This window comes from Strongylocentrotus purpuratus, unplaced genomic scaffold, assembly GCF_000002235.5.
Source record: "Strongylocentrotus purpuratus isolate Spur 01 unplaced genomic scaffold, Spur_5.0 spur5_scaffold_1, whole genome shotgun sequence".
Lineage (NCBI taxonomy): Eukaryota > Metazoa > Echinodermata > Echinoidea > Camarodonta > Strongylocentrotidae > Strongylocentrotus > Strongylocentrotus purpuratus.
The window spans coordinates 52,606,364-52,624,826 of NW_022145594.1; the positions used below are offsets into that span (position 1 = coordinate 52,606,364).

General features: G+C 38.9%; 1 protein-coding gene across 3 annotated transcripts; it reads left to right on the top strand.

The window, feature by feature from the left end:
- Window positions 1-854: 854 nt before the first annotated feature.
- On the top strand, window positions 855-17,065 carry LOC590491 (tubulin-specific chaperone cofactor E-like protein). 3 transcript variants are annotated; one of them, XM_011671683.2, is made up of 6 exons: window positions 855-1,046; window positions 9,533-9,684; window positions 11,663-11,811; window positions 12,989-13,188; window positions 15,554-16,054; window positions 16,681-17,065. In XM_011671683.2, exons 2-6 carry the CDS (start codon window positions 9,543-9,545, stop codon window positions 16,997-16,999), a joined length of 1,311 nt encoding a protein of 436 aa, XP_011669985.1. In that variant the 5' UTR covers window positions 855-1,046; window positions 9,533-9,542; the 3' UTR covers window positions 17,000-17,065. The 3 variants fall into 3 exon arrangements, with proteins under 3 accessions (XP_011669985.1, XP_030834333.1, XP_030834334.1); XM_030978473.1 differs by lacking the exons at window positions 855-1,046; window positions 9,533-9,684 and adding an exon at window positions 10,966-11,159; XM_030978474.1 differs by lacking the exons at window positions 855-1,046; window positions 9,533-9,684 and adding an exon at window positions 11,180-11,208.
- Window positions 17,066-18,463: the final 1,398 nt, after the last annotated feature.

Here is an 18,463-nt window from a genome sequence, read left to right on the forward strand (position 1 = left end):
TTTCGGATAAAACACTCTTTCATAAGATGAATAATAATTTACTGTTCATAGACGATTTTAAAAATAATGAGCAATTGTCTAGGTGTAAACTTTCTTTTGACTCGCACTGTATAGTACTGCACTAAATTGGCATGATTCAGATTTGTTAGTTGTCACAGAAAAAAGTTGGGCCGGGCTCATAGAGATAATAATACTATTAAGTATACATCGATTATGGCCGGGCTTGACTTTTGGCGGGTTAGAGGTTACAATATTATTAGTTCACTGATCTGATTCGCTTATTTTTTTTTAACTTTCATAGTCAAACGAAACAGATTTTAATTGACAGAGGATATATGCCAAAGAAGGAGAATTAATAGAACAAGATACATGTAAATATCAGAAAAAATGAAAGTGAGAGATGATATGATTCTCAGAAGAGAGAAGATCGAAGAAGAAGAAAATGAGAGGAAGGGAGCGCAATTAGAAGAGGAGTAATATTAAGATATTATATTTTTGTTCAGCTTTGTATTTGCTGATCGAGTATGCATATATATTCTTTTTAAAAACTTTCTTTTGTGATTGAATAATTAGATCAAGGAAAGCGGTACTTTGCGTAAATATTTTAACAAATATTGAAAGCGTTAGTAATAACGACAGCATTCTACCTTTCATTCGTTTCATCCCGTTCTGTTTCTCTCTGTCGCTGCAGTGAATTTACTTCTGGCTTTAATTATATTCTTTATTCTTACTTGTCGCAATCTTTTTATCGCTCCCATCGTTGCACTTCAGTTAGTTGCTTTACATATTTGTATTCCTTTGTTTCTTTGCATTTTGCTTTCTTTGTTTCGTAATTCTCTATTTTCATGCACCCATGCAATGAGACTCCACGTCGCAATGTTTACAATGACATCATCCACCCTTCCACGTGTAACGTAAACATTGTGACGTAAATGTTTATTTTGAAAACGCTATAATTTGCATATGCGCGACCCTGGTCGACCTCGAAGATCGCAACTCGACTAGACTGACTCGGCTCAGAATAGGCGATGGTACGGTGCTGAATGGTAAGTTTTGATCAATTTTATTCTGTTTAATCGAATCCATCTACCTTCGCCTACCCATCCTCATGATCCTGTGTTCATATGCTCTAGAATCTGGTTACTCTAAGTCTAATCAGGGTCTATCAAGTCCCTGCTCTAATGATGATTTATGTGCTTGATAATGATAATGATAAAGAGGCTGCTTCGATCAAGCGATAAAGTGCGGTCGTGCTTTAGCGGAGCGCTGGCAGTAGTTGATGCCCAAACCTTTGGGGTGTAGCTTCTTGGATTTACGCTGTGTTCAATATAAAAAGTTGGCGCAGTCTTGCTTTTACATTTCCCGAAAATCTGACGTTTTTGTCGGCTGGCTTTTGAAATGTATGTTTCTAACCAACAGTTTAAACAAAATATATCGTCGGTGGGGTGACAAAACCTCGTATCTCAAAAATGATGAATTTTCAGCAGAGCGAAAAAACTGTCCTGTCTCAACAAATAGTACAGTGCTGAGTGTGACACGTACACCGTCCTTTCTTTTTAAAACTGGAATATTTATACAATGTGTAATGTCATTGTTGAAATACAGTAAAATAATTGTTTTTATATTTGAAAGTGAGTTACAAGGTTTTTGCTTTTATCTACGTTGAGATACGAGTTCTTAGTCTTACTTTCAACTCTGATTGAGTTACGAGGATTTGGTTGAATAAGTTACGAGGATTTGAATTGAATACACTAATTTCGGTACTGTTAGGATGTGTGTGAGTTTCAAGGAAAATGAATTACATACCTTAAAGGGATCGTGTAACAATGTTAAATCTGAGATACACGGCCCTACTTGTTATCAGTGTCTGTGATATGGTGTAATATTGAAGCCCTAAAAAAACTACGCTTCAAAATGATCAAGAAGTGCCTCAAAAAAGTAAAAATCTTTGAGTGACCGGTTTTACCATACTCGTTTTCCCCAATAGACTGTAGTGTTATGAAAACCGTCAGGCGAACGGTTTTCAAAATGTGTAATTCCAATCATAAATATCTTGATAATCAGATAGGCGATCGGCTTGTAAAAGTCATGGGGTTCCTGACTGACCTAAAGGTTTATAATTATCATTGCATCATGAGCTAAATCCAGAATTTTGTTTCAGAATCTGAGACAAAGTTACCGGATCCCTTTAAGTTACGAGGTTTTGTTAGTGCAGCTTCAAAGGGGGTTATAAAGTTACGAGGTTTAGTTTAAGGGTGTTTGTGTGGAATTTGTGAAAAACCGAGAAGGAGGCGTTCCATGGATTTATCAGGTGGTGTCGTAGGCCATTAGGACCAGATCCAGAACCAAGCTCTCAAAATTGCAGCAGAAGAACTAGCCCCCATCTTGCAGTTCATCTTCCAACAGTCGCTTGATTCTGGTGATCTCCCACTGGACTGTGGAGAAAGGCCATATCACTCCACTTTTTAAGAAGGGCTCTACCACCGACCCAGCAAATTACCGCACTATTTCACTAAGGCCATGTAAAATTGATTACATGTTGATCGTCCAGATTTTTTGAAAAAGAGGAGGAGGGTGTACCATGTTATCTGATATTTGATATTTTTCCCAAGATGGCTGCCGCGTGTACAAATAGTATATAATTGAATATGTACATCAACCAACGTTGCTGTAGTGAGTTTGATTTGCCCTAAAATATCAATTTTGGCTTTCTTCAACAGGTTTCTTTTTGTCTATTTTTAAATATTAATGTTGCCTTTATTATAAATATGTAATTTGTAAATATATTGTCATTTTTGTTTTGATTTTGTAATTGTTGTTTTAACAAGAATGACATGATATTTAACATTTTCATTGGAAGCCTTGAAGGCGTACCTACAGGCTAGCTTTGGTCTATCCAAGTCTGCACTACAGGAAGCTGCCTCAAGCAGAGGACGCCAACTAAGTGACATGCATACTACCATCACGCCATGATATTGAATGCCAAGTATTAAATCCTCACTCCAACATTGAAAGTACCAAGGGTGATGACCCATGCATGTATAAATCGAAATCCAGCTATGCTGCATATACCCTACCAAAGGAGTGCCAGAATGGGAGTATATGCCAGAAACCACTACCAAGATTTGTTGACTGTATCAAAATGTTAAGGGCAAAATCCAATGCTCTCTCTTTCCTGAAAAGAAAAACACTGAGAACACATATATATAGATCAAATTTCAACTCTATATTTATTTTTGACAAGGAATTAAAACAAGTTGTACTCGATTATTATTATTATTTTTTATTATTTAAAAAAAAAAAAAAAATCAAATATCAAATATAAGGAGGCGAGCGGAAAAAAGGAAGTGGGCGGGGACGATCACATGAAATCAATTTTACATGGCCTAACGAGTACCTGTTGTAAACTTTTGGAACATATTATTGATAGTAACCTCATGGGCCACCTTAGCGAACTAAATATTCTTGCAGAAAATCAGCATGCCTTTAGGAGACGCAGATCATGTGAATCTCAACTTATTTTGGCAATTAACGACCTGGCAAAGAACCTGGATAAAAAAACCACCACAGATTTGATAACACTTGACTTCTCTAAAGCCTCTGATGTCATCCCTCACCAGAAGTTACTTCACAAGCTAGATTATTATGGAATCCGTTCAGATAACTTAAGATGGGTGACAAATTTCCTTACAAAACGACTACAACGCGTATGTGTTAACGGAAAACATTCAGACTGGAAGCCAGTTCTAAGTGGAACCCCGCAAGGAACTGTGCTCGGTCCTCACTTGTTCTTGCTCTTCATAAATGACATTCACGACAAAGTCAAAAGTACCACTAAGCTTTTTGCAGACGATTGCATGCTGTACCGTCCAATTAAATCAGTAAACGACGTGGACATCCTGCAACAAGACCTAGATGCAATGGTGGAGTGGTCTCAGAAATGGGGCATGAAATTCAACCCAAAAAAGTGTGAATCAATGCGTGTCACCAGGAAGAAGAAACCGGGTAAATCTTCATACAACCTCCTTGGTGTCACCCTGGAAGAATGTAAGCAGACAAAGTACCTTGGTGTTGTGATCCAGAACGACCTCCGATGGAATGGCCAAACTCACCTCGCAACAACAAAAGCTATAGGAGTATTGAGTTTTCTGAGATGCAACTTTCATCACTGCTCAACTTCCATAAAGGAGAAACTCTACCTCACCCTCGTTAGGCAACACTTAGATTTCGCAGTTGCTGCTTGGGACCCATACACAGCTAAGAACATTTCTTCTATCGAACGAGTCCAGAGGCAGGCAGCCCGTTTTGTCACAAGCACATATCAGAGAGAAGCAAGCGTCACCCACCTTCTAAATTCTCTTCAATGGAACTCTCTCCAAGACAGACGCGAAGCTCACCGTCTAAGCTGTTTCCACAAAATGTTACATGGCCAGCTGGACATAGATGCCCAAACCCACATTAAACCTAAACCAGATCGTAGCAGACGCGGGCACTCAAGTCAGTTCGAAATACCATTACCCAGATTAGATGTATACAAAAACTCTTTTTTTTCCACGCACAACCAGAGCATGGAATAATCTTTATTCGACATTAGTATCCCTGACTGACTCAGCAAAGTTTAAAGTAGCACTCCTTCCGAAATAAGTCCACCCTGTGCCACCACGACCTCCAGTTTAAATTCCACTAGGAATATTTTGAAGGAACAACAACCAAGTACCAAGTACAAAGGTACAAAATTATGTAAAAAAATCAAAATCTCAAAAAATTGAGTTACAAGGTTTTGTCACCCCACCGACGATATAGACCCTTTATCTAGAGGGATCCGGGCTAACTCGGACCAGGGGACAACTCGGCCCAGCTGCAAAAACTGTCATTTTTTGTCATTTTACCCTAACTCTAACCCTAACCCTAACCCTAAAAAAAAAAAAAATAATGCTCACTAGACAAGACCTACCCCCCCCCCACCCCCCTGCTTATTCAGCGACTGGCTGAGACGTTGCGAAATTTTCTCTCAAAATTTTAGGCCCCCCCCCTTCGGCAAATCCTGGATCCGCCACTGATCTAGAGTCTATTCCTGTTTGGGGCAATGTGGTCATGCTCAGGCGTGCCAGAAGCAGTTTTGGATTGTGGGGTTGATGGGGCAAACATTCGTTTCCAGGGGCCGTATTCTGAACCCTGTGTTATCTCTGATATTGTTGTATCTTTGGAGATCAGATAAAGTTGGTATTCTGAACGTTGTAACTTTTGTTGCATCTTTTCTCTCATCTGTTTGGAGGCCCCTGCATTCAAACTTTTGTTTTGTGCACTGGTAACTGCAGAGACGCCAAGTTCAAAGATTAGCAATGCGTGACATTTTCATGACTCGGCGCGGTAGCTCTGTAACTCTGCTTGTAAGTAATAAAATGGCGCTAAATCCTCATTTGCATATGCGCACGAGAGATGATTTGACAAGATAATTGGTATTCTGAAAATTGTTGTATCTTTTATCTTATCTTATCTTGCGTGGTATTTACAACAATATTTACAACAGGTAGGGGGTTGTTGTATCTTTTGTGGTGATATAATGGCGGCAATATTTCTTGCCCGGAACCAACTTCGTGCCAAAAGACGAGTTACAAGAATATTGTGTGATGACCGGAAACATCACAGATGAGAACTTTCTAAGAATTACATGCTAGGATATGACGATTTTAATACTCTCAAATACCAATGTAGTGAAAGCATGACTTGTCTTCATGATCCACATGCCACAGCGCATGATGAGGCGCGTAATAAGCGCTCAAATATCCAATTACGCCCAAGATTAGTATGCGCTAGGCGCATCTTCAGATATGGCATAAAGCATTCCTATTGGTTGACCTACTTATCAAGCATTGCTTATATGAAACAGATTTTGATTGGTAGGGTCCATAGAAATGGGCGTGTCAACAGTGGTCAAATATAAGATAGAGGCGGATAAAATGATTTTCAGAATACCAACTTACAACAATATTAGCATTGTGTTATCTCTGGGTGATACAACAAAATATAACACAAAACTTACAACAATGTTCAGAATAACGCCCCAGGGCTCACCTTACAGGGGCAGTGGCATAATGAGCAAAAACTTTTTTTTTTAAGGGGAGGGGGGGGGGGGCAGAATGTTACATGCAGGCCCGCATAACTTTTTTTTAAAGTGGAGTATTAACAATCAGTTTTATATCTCGGCAATGGGATAACAAGGTGTTCTCGGACCTTCGGATAACTCCAGGTATTTCGGACCATTCTGCAATTTTGTGCAGTATACATGTACATCTGCACAAACCTCCATCAGTTGTACATCCTCGAGTCATGCGTAACATCAAAGCAATTGACAGAACATCATTTGCAACAGATATGATGAACAGCGAGCTTTCCTCGACATCTACAGTGTATACCCACTGACGATGCAACAGCTAGAGTCGACTTGTATAACATGGTTCTCAGTGACTTATTACATTGTAGATTTCCACACACCAGCTACCTCCCGAACTGTCAAGACACGGGCTCATACTCCTTGGTTTCCTCACGAAATTAAAAGTGAGAAACAAGAACGTAGGCACCTGGAAAAGAAGTGGCGATTTTCGAAGTTGGAGATTGATCGTCAACTGTATTGCAAACAGAAACAACATGTGCACTCTCTTCTCCGCAAATCGAAACATGCTTACTACCAGCAATCAATAAGTGACTGTGGTAACAACTCCAAGAAGATGTTCAAATTTGCTAATGCACTCTTGAATCGCACACAGACATCTCCACTTCCAGCGAACGCATGCAGCAAATCCCTAGCGTCGCTCTTCAGCCAGTTCTTTGTTTCCAAGATTGACAGTATTCAAAGGCACCTGTGTACTGATGTTGCTCCACTTCCACCACTGTCTTGTATTGGACTTGCAACACTTGCAGATACTACTTCAGAGGAAATTGAGTCACTTATCCGCAACAACCCTGTGAAATCATGTGAGCTTGATCCGATTCCAACTAATGCCACTATCATACATGTATTTCCTTACATTGCCGATGTGGTCATGCAATCTGAGTCTGCAGAGTGGGAAAGTTCCGAAAGCCTTAAAGATCGCTCATATTCATCCACTACTGAAGAAGCCTTCATTAGATCCAGAATGTCTCCAGAACTATCGTCCAGTCTCGAATCTACCTTAATTGTCGAAACTTTTGGAGCGGGTAGTCTTCTCTAGATTGTATGATTACCTACAGGAGAATGATCTACTCGACAATCACCAGTCAGCTTACCATGCAAATCACAGTGTTGAGACCCTGCTCGTCAACCTGTCCAAAAACATCCTGACAGAAATGGATGTTGGTAGGATCACAGCAGTCGTGTTATTAGACCTGTCGGCAGCATTTGATACTGTGGACCATCGTATCCTTGTCAATGTATTGTCATCCATTGGAATTCATGACCACGCACTTGAATGGTTCATGTCCTATTTGGATGGACGGCAGAAATTGGTATGTATAAATCATGAAAGATCTGATCCTGTCAAGCTCAGTTGTGGCGTCCCGCAGGGGTCAGTCGGGGGGCCGTTGCTGTTTTCCTTGTACATCACTAGGCTCAAGCAAGTTTTACAGCAGCATGATGTCAAGTATCACTGCTATGCAGATGACATCCAGATCTACGCATCGCTCCTTCCCAATCAAAATGACGCAAGTCGGACTGTCAAACTACTCGAAGCTTGCGTCGAAGATGTGCAAACTTGGATGAACTCGAACTCACTCAAACTGAATGATAGTAAAACTAAACTAATTTTATTGGGTTTGAAATCTAATCTTGCTAAGATACAGTCGTTCAATATATCCATATCAGATTCTGTAATTAGTCCTTCCTCGCAATGTCGTAACCTTGGTGTCATGTTAAACTCGTCTATGTCATTGTCAACTCATGTTTCTAGTATTTGTAAGTCAGTCAGATATCAACTGAGAAATCTAGGTTTTATTAGGAAATACTTTATAGTCGTTCAACCACAGAGAAACTTGTTCATGCTCTTATTTCATCACACTTAGATTTCTGTAATTCTATTCTCTATCTACTCCCTAACACAAAACTTTCTCGACTCCAGGAACTGCAAAATACTGCTGCACGTATTGTCACACTTTCTTCTTGTAGAACCCACAACACCCCCATTCTCAAAACTCTTCACTGGCTCCCGGTATGTGACCGAATTATTTTTAAGTTGTTGTTGCTGGTTTTCAATTCCTTGTATGACTCTGCTCCTTCCTACAATATCAAGTTGATTGTTAAGTATAAGCCTACAAGACATCTTCGTTCATCTCAATCCTCCTTATTAGTTGTCCCTGAGATGCGCAGTTCCTGGGGAGATAGAGCATTTTCTCATTCTGGTCCGTCCCTTTGGAATAAGCTGCCTCTTAGTATTCGTAATTTAACTGCCCTTCATGCCCTTCGAAGTTGCTCTAAAAACCCATCTTTTTCTAAACAGTGCTATTTAATCATATCAATGTAGCGTAATAATTTGTGTTGTTTTAGTTTACTTTATTTTAGTTACCGGTAAGAAAGTTATATTTTTGTGATAGTAATACATGTATGTACAGCGCCATGAGCGTCAGAGCCTGGCGGATACCGGCGCTATATAAATATCCATATTATTATTATTAATCAGGTAAAGAGCGTAGCAATCGAGCAAAGCGGTCGAGTGGAGCATAAATTGTCGTGGGGAGCAGGGGGCAGAGCCCCCCGAAGCCCAGGGGTTTCAGGCATTCCATTACAGTCAGATAAGATAATTTTGATACCTTATTTGTGACACTGACAAGTCATATAATTGGCGTTGGGTCCAGGGGGCTGAGCCCTTTTCTTTGAATGGAATAGGCAGTCCACAAGTAGAATTAATAATAATAATAATAATATTGGATTCTTATATAGCGCACGTATCGACCTTGCAAGGTCCTCAAGGCGCTCCAACATTACCCGGCTATGCTAGGCTGCCGATTTCGATGCTCACAGCATTTTAAGGAATTCCTTCTTACCAGTACCCATTTAACACCTGGGTGGAGAGTGCCAAATGTAGATCAATGTCTTGCCAAAAAACAATAGTGCCGCGGCGGGACTCGAACCGCGGACCTAAAATAATTTAACATACACTGTAAACAAAATTATCAGGATCAATTTATACAGATATTTATTATATTTATACAGTATAATGCACCCTTTTAGACATTTCTTTTTAATTCTCAATTTTATACAGGTATTATATTAATGGGTTGTTGAAGCTTGATTTAGAGGGAAATTTGACACATTGCAATCAGGTTGAGATGTGTGTGTTTATTTAGAATATAAAAGTAGGCATTGTGCAGAGCTCTTACCTTACGTTCCACTTGATTCATTGGAAGGATGTTAGAGGGGTTCCCCCCCCCCCAACCCATCCCACCCCAATAATTCGAACACTAATCGTAATGAAAACAGGACTGTTGCAATGTATGGCTTTTACTGAACTTCTAATTGAGGGCTAACACCTTTGTTTTTGGCATATTTGTCTTGTATTAGATCAGTAACAATGGCTGAGAAGAAAGAAGAGGATAACTCATTGACTGATGCCATCTTAACCAAGTATGGAAACATGGAATCAGGTCTTCATGACATGGGAAAAGTTCAAGTCTATTTCAGTGCTCCAGCCAAGAAAATACAATCATCAAAAGGTATGTATCAAATCATTTGTCTCACCAAAGTAAATACAATCATCACAAGGTACATGTATGTATCAAATCATCTGTCTCAGCCAAGAAAATACAATCATCACAAGGATGTATCAAATCATTTGTCTCACCAAAGAAAATACAATCATCACAAGATATGTATCAAATCATCTGTCTCAGCCAAGAAAATACAATCATCACAAGGTATGTATCAAATCATCTGTCTCAGCCAAGAAAATACAATCATCACAAGGTATGTATCAAATCATCTGTCTCAGCCAAGAAAATACAATCATCACAAGGTATGTATCAAATCATCTGTGTCAGCCAAGAAAATACAATCATCACAAGGTATGTATCAAATCATCTGTCTCAGCAAAGAAAATACAATCATCACAAGGTATGTATCAAATCATCTGTCACAGCAAAGAAAATACAATCATCACAAGGTATGTATCAAATCATCTGTCACAGCAATGAAAATACAATCATCACAAGGTATGTATCAAATCATCTGTCACAGCAAAGAAAATACAATCATCACAAGGTATGTATCAAATCATCTGTCTCAGCCAAGAAAATACAATCATCACAAGGTATGTATCAAATCATCTGTCTCAGCCAAGAAAATACAATCATCACAAGGTATGTATCAAATCATCTGTGTCAGCCAAGAAAATACAATCATCACAAGGTATGTATCAAATCATCTGTCTCAGCAAAGAAAATACAATCATCACAAGGTATGTATCAAATCATCTGTCACAGCAAAGAAAATACAATCATCACAAGGTATGTATCAAATCATCTGTCACAGCAAAGAAAATACAATCATCACAAGGTATGTATCAAATCATCTGTCTCAGCCAAGAAAATACAATCATCTCAAGGTATGTATCAAATCATCTGTCTCAGCCAAGAAAATACAATCATCACAAGGTATGTATCAAATCATCTGTCACAGCAAAGAAAATACAATCATCACAAGGTATGTATCAAATCATCTGTCTCAGCCAAGAAAATACAATCATCACAAAGTATGTATCAAATCATCTGTCTCAGCAAAGAAAATACAATCATCACAAGGTATGTATCAAATCATCTGTCTCAGCCAAGAAAATACAATCATCACAAGGTATGTATCAAATCATCTGTCTCAGCCAAGAAAATACAATCATCACAAGGTATGTATCAAATCATCTGTCTCAGCCAAGAAAATACAATCATCACAAGGTATGTATCAAATCATCTGTCTCAGCCAAGAAAATATAATCATCACAAGGTATGTATCAAATCATCTGTCTCAGCCAAGAAAATACAATCATCACAAGGTATGTATCAAATCATCTGTCTCAGCCAAGAAAATACAATCATCACAAGGTATGTATCAAATCATCTGTCACAGCAAAGAAAATACAATTATCACAAGGTATGTATCAAATCATCTGTCTCAGCCAAGAAAATACAATCATCACAAGGTATGTATCAAATCATCTGTCTCAGCCAAGAAAATACAATCATCAAAAGGTATGTATCAAATCATCTGTCTCAGCCAAGGAAAATACAATCATCACAAGGTATGTATCAAATCATCTGTCACAGCTAAGAAATCATGGGGCTAAACAAGTTAAAATAATGATAGTAATGAATTCATTTATACAGCGCATTGATTAATTGATGAAGTCTCTACAGTTTGCACTTTACCTGGTAATTTAGAGTGTATATTAATTGCAAATATGTTTTATAAGGTGTGTATGAAACCATCAATGATATCATCCATTCTTTTGCCCACTTTTGTCTCTAGAAATGTTACACCTTTTGCTACATATTTTTAAAAAACATTTATAACATGGGTAGAAATCATCAAAAATGTCAAACGTTGTGTTTGGGAAGATCGTGAATTTGAATAGTTTGACCATTCGATCTAAGTTGTCTTAATTTGTATGATGACAAAGCATTTGTTTTGCCCTCTTCTCTTCAGATGACACGATGGATCTCAAACTTCCCAGAATCTTGGTCCTGAATCGATACAAGATCAGAAATGCTGGAAATGAAGAAAGATTAGCTGAGCTCTGTAAATCTGTTACAGAGCTGGACTTGGCTGAGAATGCTTTAGATAACTGGAAAGAGGTAGGTGAGATAGATAGACATATGATTGTCATTGCATGAAGAAAGCTGATGTGTTTATTATTCTATGGGACTTGTAGACTTAAGGTTGAATTGATCTTTTTATGAGCATTGTACATCAGAAAAGATAAGTCTCCTAGATTGATATACAGTCAAACCTGCTTTGGTGACCACCTGTCTACAGCACTGTGGGCCTTTGTGTTTCATGCTGGGGTGATAGTAATGATAATATACCACCTGTCTACAGCACTGTGGGCCTTTGTGTTTCATGCTGGGGTGATAGTAATGATAATATACATTTGAAGAACAAAAGTATGGACTTCTGATGGAAAACAAATCAAATGTTTGGATGGTGCTGAAAGGGAGAGAGAAACATGGGGAGAGGTAGACAGGGAAGTGTGTCCACCCTGAAAATGAGTTTGGGTTATTTAAAAGCAAAATGTTTGAGGAAAATCCTGTAAAGACTAAAGAGTGATACTTCATATGAACATTTTAAAAGTCATAATCACGAGAATGTACTTTCTCCTTAAAGGTACTTTGTCCCATTTGCAGCCAACCTCAAATTCTGTGAAACTTTGCAGGAATTATGGTTATGTCATGTATGTCCTATCTGTGAAATTTAAATGTTAGCAGTGTCCTAATATTCAAATTATGCAAGGAAACCCGTTTACTTGCTAGACTCCACTGTCAGACACTATTGAGTGACTGACTGGCTTTTTTCTTCTTTGGTAATAACATATATAAAATGAGCTGTAAAGGGTACATGAGCATTTGTCTACATCAATAACCCACTTCTTGTGATGCCCAAAATTAAACTGAGTGAATCTTTGCGCTGCAAAAACGTATGACCATTCTGTACAATGGTCTGAAAATCAAGACTATTTTTTATTGGCTCTATAGCTCCTAAGTCGATTTGACAACTAATAGTCGTTATTTTCCCACTTGAAGACATTTTCAAGCCCCACCTTTTTTAGGGAAGTTCTAAATTAGTATTATCTTGCAAATGCCGTTGGAATTTAACCTTTTCATTTTGGGGGCCTGCAAATTGGACATAGTACCTTTAAAAGTACAATTTTATTAGTTAACCTTATAAAGTTGAAACATCGTTTTCTATAATTTATGTTATTGCAATAACTTTAGCAGGCTTTGATTGTTTTTGTTTTTCTAATTATCTTCATAGATCCTGAAAATTGCCGGTCAGCTTCCAAGATTAGAATTCTTCAACCTCAGCTCCAATCCATTACACTTAGCCACACCCTTAGCAACACCATTAGCAACCACTAGTAGTCTAGTCAACATGGAGAATATACAGAGACTGGTGTTAAACAATACCAAACTACACTGGGAGTCCATACACAGTCTGCTTACAGTCATGCAAAGGTACGTAGCAGGTTATAGCCCTAACCCTAACCAAGCTACACTGGGAGTCCATACACAGTCTGCTTACAGTCATGCAAAGGTACGTAGCAGGTTATAACCCTAACCCTAACCAAGCTACACTGGGAGTCCATACACAGTCTGCTTACAGTCATGCAAAGGTACGTAGCAGGTTATAACCCTAACCCTAACCAAGCTACACTGGGAGTCCATACACAGTCTGCTTACAGTCATGCAAAGGTACGTAGCAGGTTATAACCCTAACCCTAACCAAGCTACACTGGGAGTCCATACACAGTCTGCTTACAGTCATGCAAAGGTACGTAGCAGGTTATAACCCTAACCCTAGCCAAGCTACACTGGGAGTCCATACACAGTCTGCTTACAGTCATGCAAAGGTACGTAGCAGGTTCTAACTCTAACCCTAACCAAGCTACACTGGGAGTCCATACACAGTCTGCTTACAGTCATGCAAAGGTACGTAGTAGGTTATAACCCTAACCCTAACCAAGCTACACTGGGAGTCCATACACAGTCTGCTTGCAGTCATGCAAAGGTACGTAGCAGGTTATAGCCCTAACCCTAACCCTAAACAATACCAAACTACACTGGGAGTCCATACACAGTCTGCTTACAGTCATGCAAAGGTACGTAGCAGGTTATAACCCTAACCCTAACCCTAAACAATACCAAACTACACTGGGAGTCCATACACAGTCTGCTTGCAGTCATGCAAAGGTACGTAGCAGGTTATAGCCCTAACCCTAACCCTAAACAATTCCAAACTACACTGGGAGTCCATACACAGTCTGCTTACAGTCATGCAAAGGTACGTAGCAGGTTATAACCCTAACCCTAACCCTAAACAATACCAAACTACACTGGGAGTCCATACACAGTCTGCTTGCAGTCATGCAAAGGTACGTAGCAGGTTATAACCCTAACCCTAACCCTAAACAATACCAAACTACACTGGGAGTCCATACACAGTCTGCTTGCAGTCATGCAAAGGTACGTAGTAGGTTATAACCCTAACCCTAACCAAGCTACACTGGTCCATACACAGTCTGCTTACAGTCATGCAAAGGTACGTAGCAGGTTATAACCCTAACCCTAACCAAGCTACACTGGGAGTCCATACACAGTCTGCTTACAGTCATGCAAAGGTACGTAGCAGGTTATAACCCTAACCCTAACCAAGCTACACTGGGAGTCCATACACAGTCTGCTTACAGTCATGCAAAGGTACGTAGCAGGTTATAACTCTAACCCTAACCAAGCTACACTGGGAGTCCATACACAGTCTGCTTACAGTCATGCAAAGGTACGTAGCAGGTTATAACCCTTACCCTAACCAAACTACACTGGGAGTCCATACACAGTCTGCTTGCAGTCATGCAAAGGTACGTAGCAGGTTATAACCCTAACCCTAACCAAGCTACACTGGGAGTCCATACACAGTCTGCTTACAGTCATGCAAAGGTACGTAGCAGGTTATAACCCTAACCCTAACCAAGCTACACTGGGAGTCCATACACAGTCTCCTTACAGTCATGCAAAGGTACGTAGCAGGTTCTAACCCTTACCCTAACCCTAGATTGCTCACTATCACTCCTGAAGAAACTACTGCTTTCAATTATGCAATTTTACCTGTGTGGGAAATATGTCAGCAGATTGAAAATGCTAAAGGAAATATTCCTTAAAATGCAATTTGTAAGTAATTTGGGCCTCTTTAGTGAACACATAAACCTTTATTTAAAAGCATACCGGTAATAGAATTCAACGCACTTGACATTGATAATTTTGCTTAAATTTGTTGTTTCTTCAAGCATGTCAACATTTAGGTAGATTAGATCTATTCCAGTTTTGTTTTTTGTTTTTTTGTAATGGCAATCAGTCAAGAACTGACCATTCAATACCTCTCTTTTATACTCGCTTGAAAATGCTTGTATTTCTATCCTGTTACTCATCATTAACATGATCACACATTTCTTATTAACTTTTGATTGATTGATATAAATATAATACCATATAAGGAGTGATTTTGTAGATTGCCTTGATACGACACTAAACTATGTAGAATAATAACATTCTTTTCACCTCTTTTTAAACTTGCCTGCAGTATTAAAGCCCCACTGTCCTACTTGTAGCTACTTGCTCCCTCTATATAGAAAACTTCCCCAATCGGTGCCTGTTGGTCCCCCATGATCCCTATTTCTTATGTCATTTGAGAGCTGAGTTGATGAGATAGCAAACTGTCAGTGACCTTGCTGTGTGGTCTAATCCCTCCTGGACAAACTAGTGCAGATAAGCTTTAAGCCATGAAGCAATTATTTTACAGAAATCTTTCTTTTTCAATTTTGTTTAGGTTGAAGGAGCTTCATCTCAGTCTGAATGAGTTTAGCAGTGTTTCATCAGGTGACTGCACTCATGACAATCTCAAGCTACTTCAATTCAATAATAATCAAGTGAAGGAGTGGGAAGATGTGAAGAAGCTTGGTGCAATGTTCCCTGGCCTAGAAACACTCATACTCATGGCGAACCCTATCTCAAGACTAGGAGCTAGCCCTGGAGAGGCGTTCCCTAATCTGAAGGTGGTGTGTCTGAGCGAGACATTGGTAGAGTCATGGGATGAACTAGACAAGTTGAATGAATTCCCATCTCTGAAAGAAGCCCTGGTGAAAGGAATTCCCTTGCTATGTGTGACAGGGAAGGGAGATAAAGCAGAGAAGCAGATAAGACAGCTGGCTGTCGCTAGGTTAGGCAAGCTGGAGAGTCTCAACAGAAGTGTTATTACAGAGCCAGAGAGGGAGCAAGCAGAGAGACTGTTTATTAGGAAGTTTAGACATAGTGATGTCAGACCTGCTAGGTAAGCCCTTCTTATAGATGGTCTGCATGGGCCCTGTTCCATGAAACTTGATATCAATAACAAGTTACAAGCTACTGGTATAAGCTACTAAAATCATGGCATCTGATTGGCTGAGAACAAATTTGTCATAGAAATGTATGATTTTTATAGATAACAAGTTTTATGAAACTGGCCCCTGGTTAATTTTAGGCTAGTAAAACAAGTGTTGCTTTTCAGAGGAAAGAAATAACATGTATAAAACATGATTCTAATCATCTTGTAAAAATTTGTATTAATTTTATTTATATTCATTTTTTTACTGAAGTTGTAGACATGGGGGGGGGGGGGGGGGCTCTGGTTACCCACTTACAGGGATTTATGGTATGAATACACTGTACCTTTTCTATGGGGGAATTTTCCAAAATTCAATGCTGAAATATACATGTACTGTAGCTGCATTAATTATGGAAAACCAGGCTCCCAGTCTCCAACCTTTCTCATTGTAATTGTAAAGCATACTGAAGCCCCTTTATGGACTGCACCAAATAATACCCTTGATGAACACATTGACAGATGAATTTCCATGTCAAAAAGAGATTCAGTAAGAACTAGTAACCATCGTTTTTGTATTCATTTTTCTGCGACAGGTATGATGAACTGATTGCTAAACATGGACACATTCAAGAGCTTGCCAAGGTTGATTTAACCCCACGCACTACATTCAACTGTAAGATCACGTATGATGACAGCTCCTATGATATCATCGTCAATGTGAAGGATAATGTTAGGCAACTCAACAAGCAAATCAGAGCAATCGTCGGTCTACCAACAAACAAATTCCGCACGTATTTTAGTTCTACCGATCCAACACACTTGAATAATAATGAGTGGCTTCGCTACCCAAATCGTTTCTTGCATAATTACAAGATTGGTGATGGTGATATTTTTGATATTGGCCCTGCATAGTGAAACTTTTCAATTGAAGATCTGGATACTGGCTACTACTAGAAGCTACGCAGGATGGATTTATAGCAAGTTCAAGGCTCTGTAACACAAAGCTTAGGAAATGATCGTACAATTGATTTCTGCGATTGATTTTTGCGATCGATTTTTGCGATTGGTCGCACATAGTGATCAATGTAATCAAGCATATGATCAATTGCTAAGCTTTGGGTTATGGAGCCTTGAAGTCAAGAGCTAGATACTAGCTATGAATTGAACTTTTCATTCTTATGTTTACGGTACAAGAGTTTTTCATTGTTGTGCTTACAGAGGGGTAATTTCAGCTGATATTTGAGTAATCATCGCATTGATAACTGAATTTTCTCTTTTCCCTAGGCCTATAATAAAGGGATCATCCAATTGATCATGTGGGTGATGGGTTGGGTTCATTGTGGAATGTCTCCTGATAAAGTGACAGATTCCAAGAAGAGATGAGTCGTGAGAAAGGTGTTATTCCAAGCATAGTACCAAAGTATGTAGGGTCAGGAGAATTAACATCTCGACTATGAAGCATTATCATGATACAGAGTAAGCATGGGGTTATTGTCACAACATTGTAATACCTAGCCTTGTTATTGTTTGTGGCTCAGTTTGTGATTTCATGATCATTGGACCATATATAATGCCCTGACTGCCATACATTTAAATCAAAATGTTTTTTCAGCTAATGGTGCTACCAATGAGATCAAGTACGTATTTCACTATTGAATCAATATTTTTGCATCACAGTGATTGGTCTCGGCTTGAATTTATAAAATTTTCTCAGGAAATAATAATAATATTTAATAATATTCCACTTTTATATAGTGCTTAATACAATGTCTCTAAGCGCTTTACAGATATACTATAATCCCGGTCATTGGATTCAGCGCTTGCCCGCACACACTGTGCACAATCTCCACTCCCTGGGGAGCATTCCAGCCAGGCGTTACTTGACGTTCAAAGACTGTTTGACCAACAATGACGGTCGCATCCTACCGGGTACCCATTTAACACCTGGGTAGAGAGTAGCAAGTGCAGGTTAATATCTTGCCAAAGTCAAGCGCCTTAAACCACTTAGCCACTTTCCTGTTTTCTAAGCTATCATGATCATACCATTGATAATTTGCACCTTCTAGTATACATGTAGTAGTCATGCTAGATATCTTACAATGACTGTAAAGAAATGTAGGAAGGAATAATCGTAGGACCTTTGTAGGAACATGTCAAGCTCTTATTAGAATGAGCTGAGAAGAAAAGAAATAATTATTTCAGATGTATGAATGTTTAACATGTTTTGAAACGATATATCTGTCCTTTTGATGTGCAATAATTGAATTGCATTTATGAAAATTAATATATTAAATTGTGTATAAGCTCACTGACAATTTCCAGTAATGTGTTTGCTTTACAATTGATGAATGCATCGTTTATGTGGTGTTGATGTAG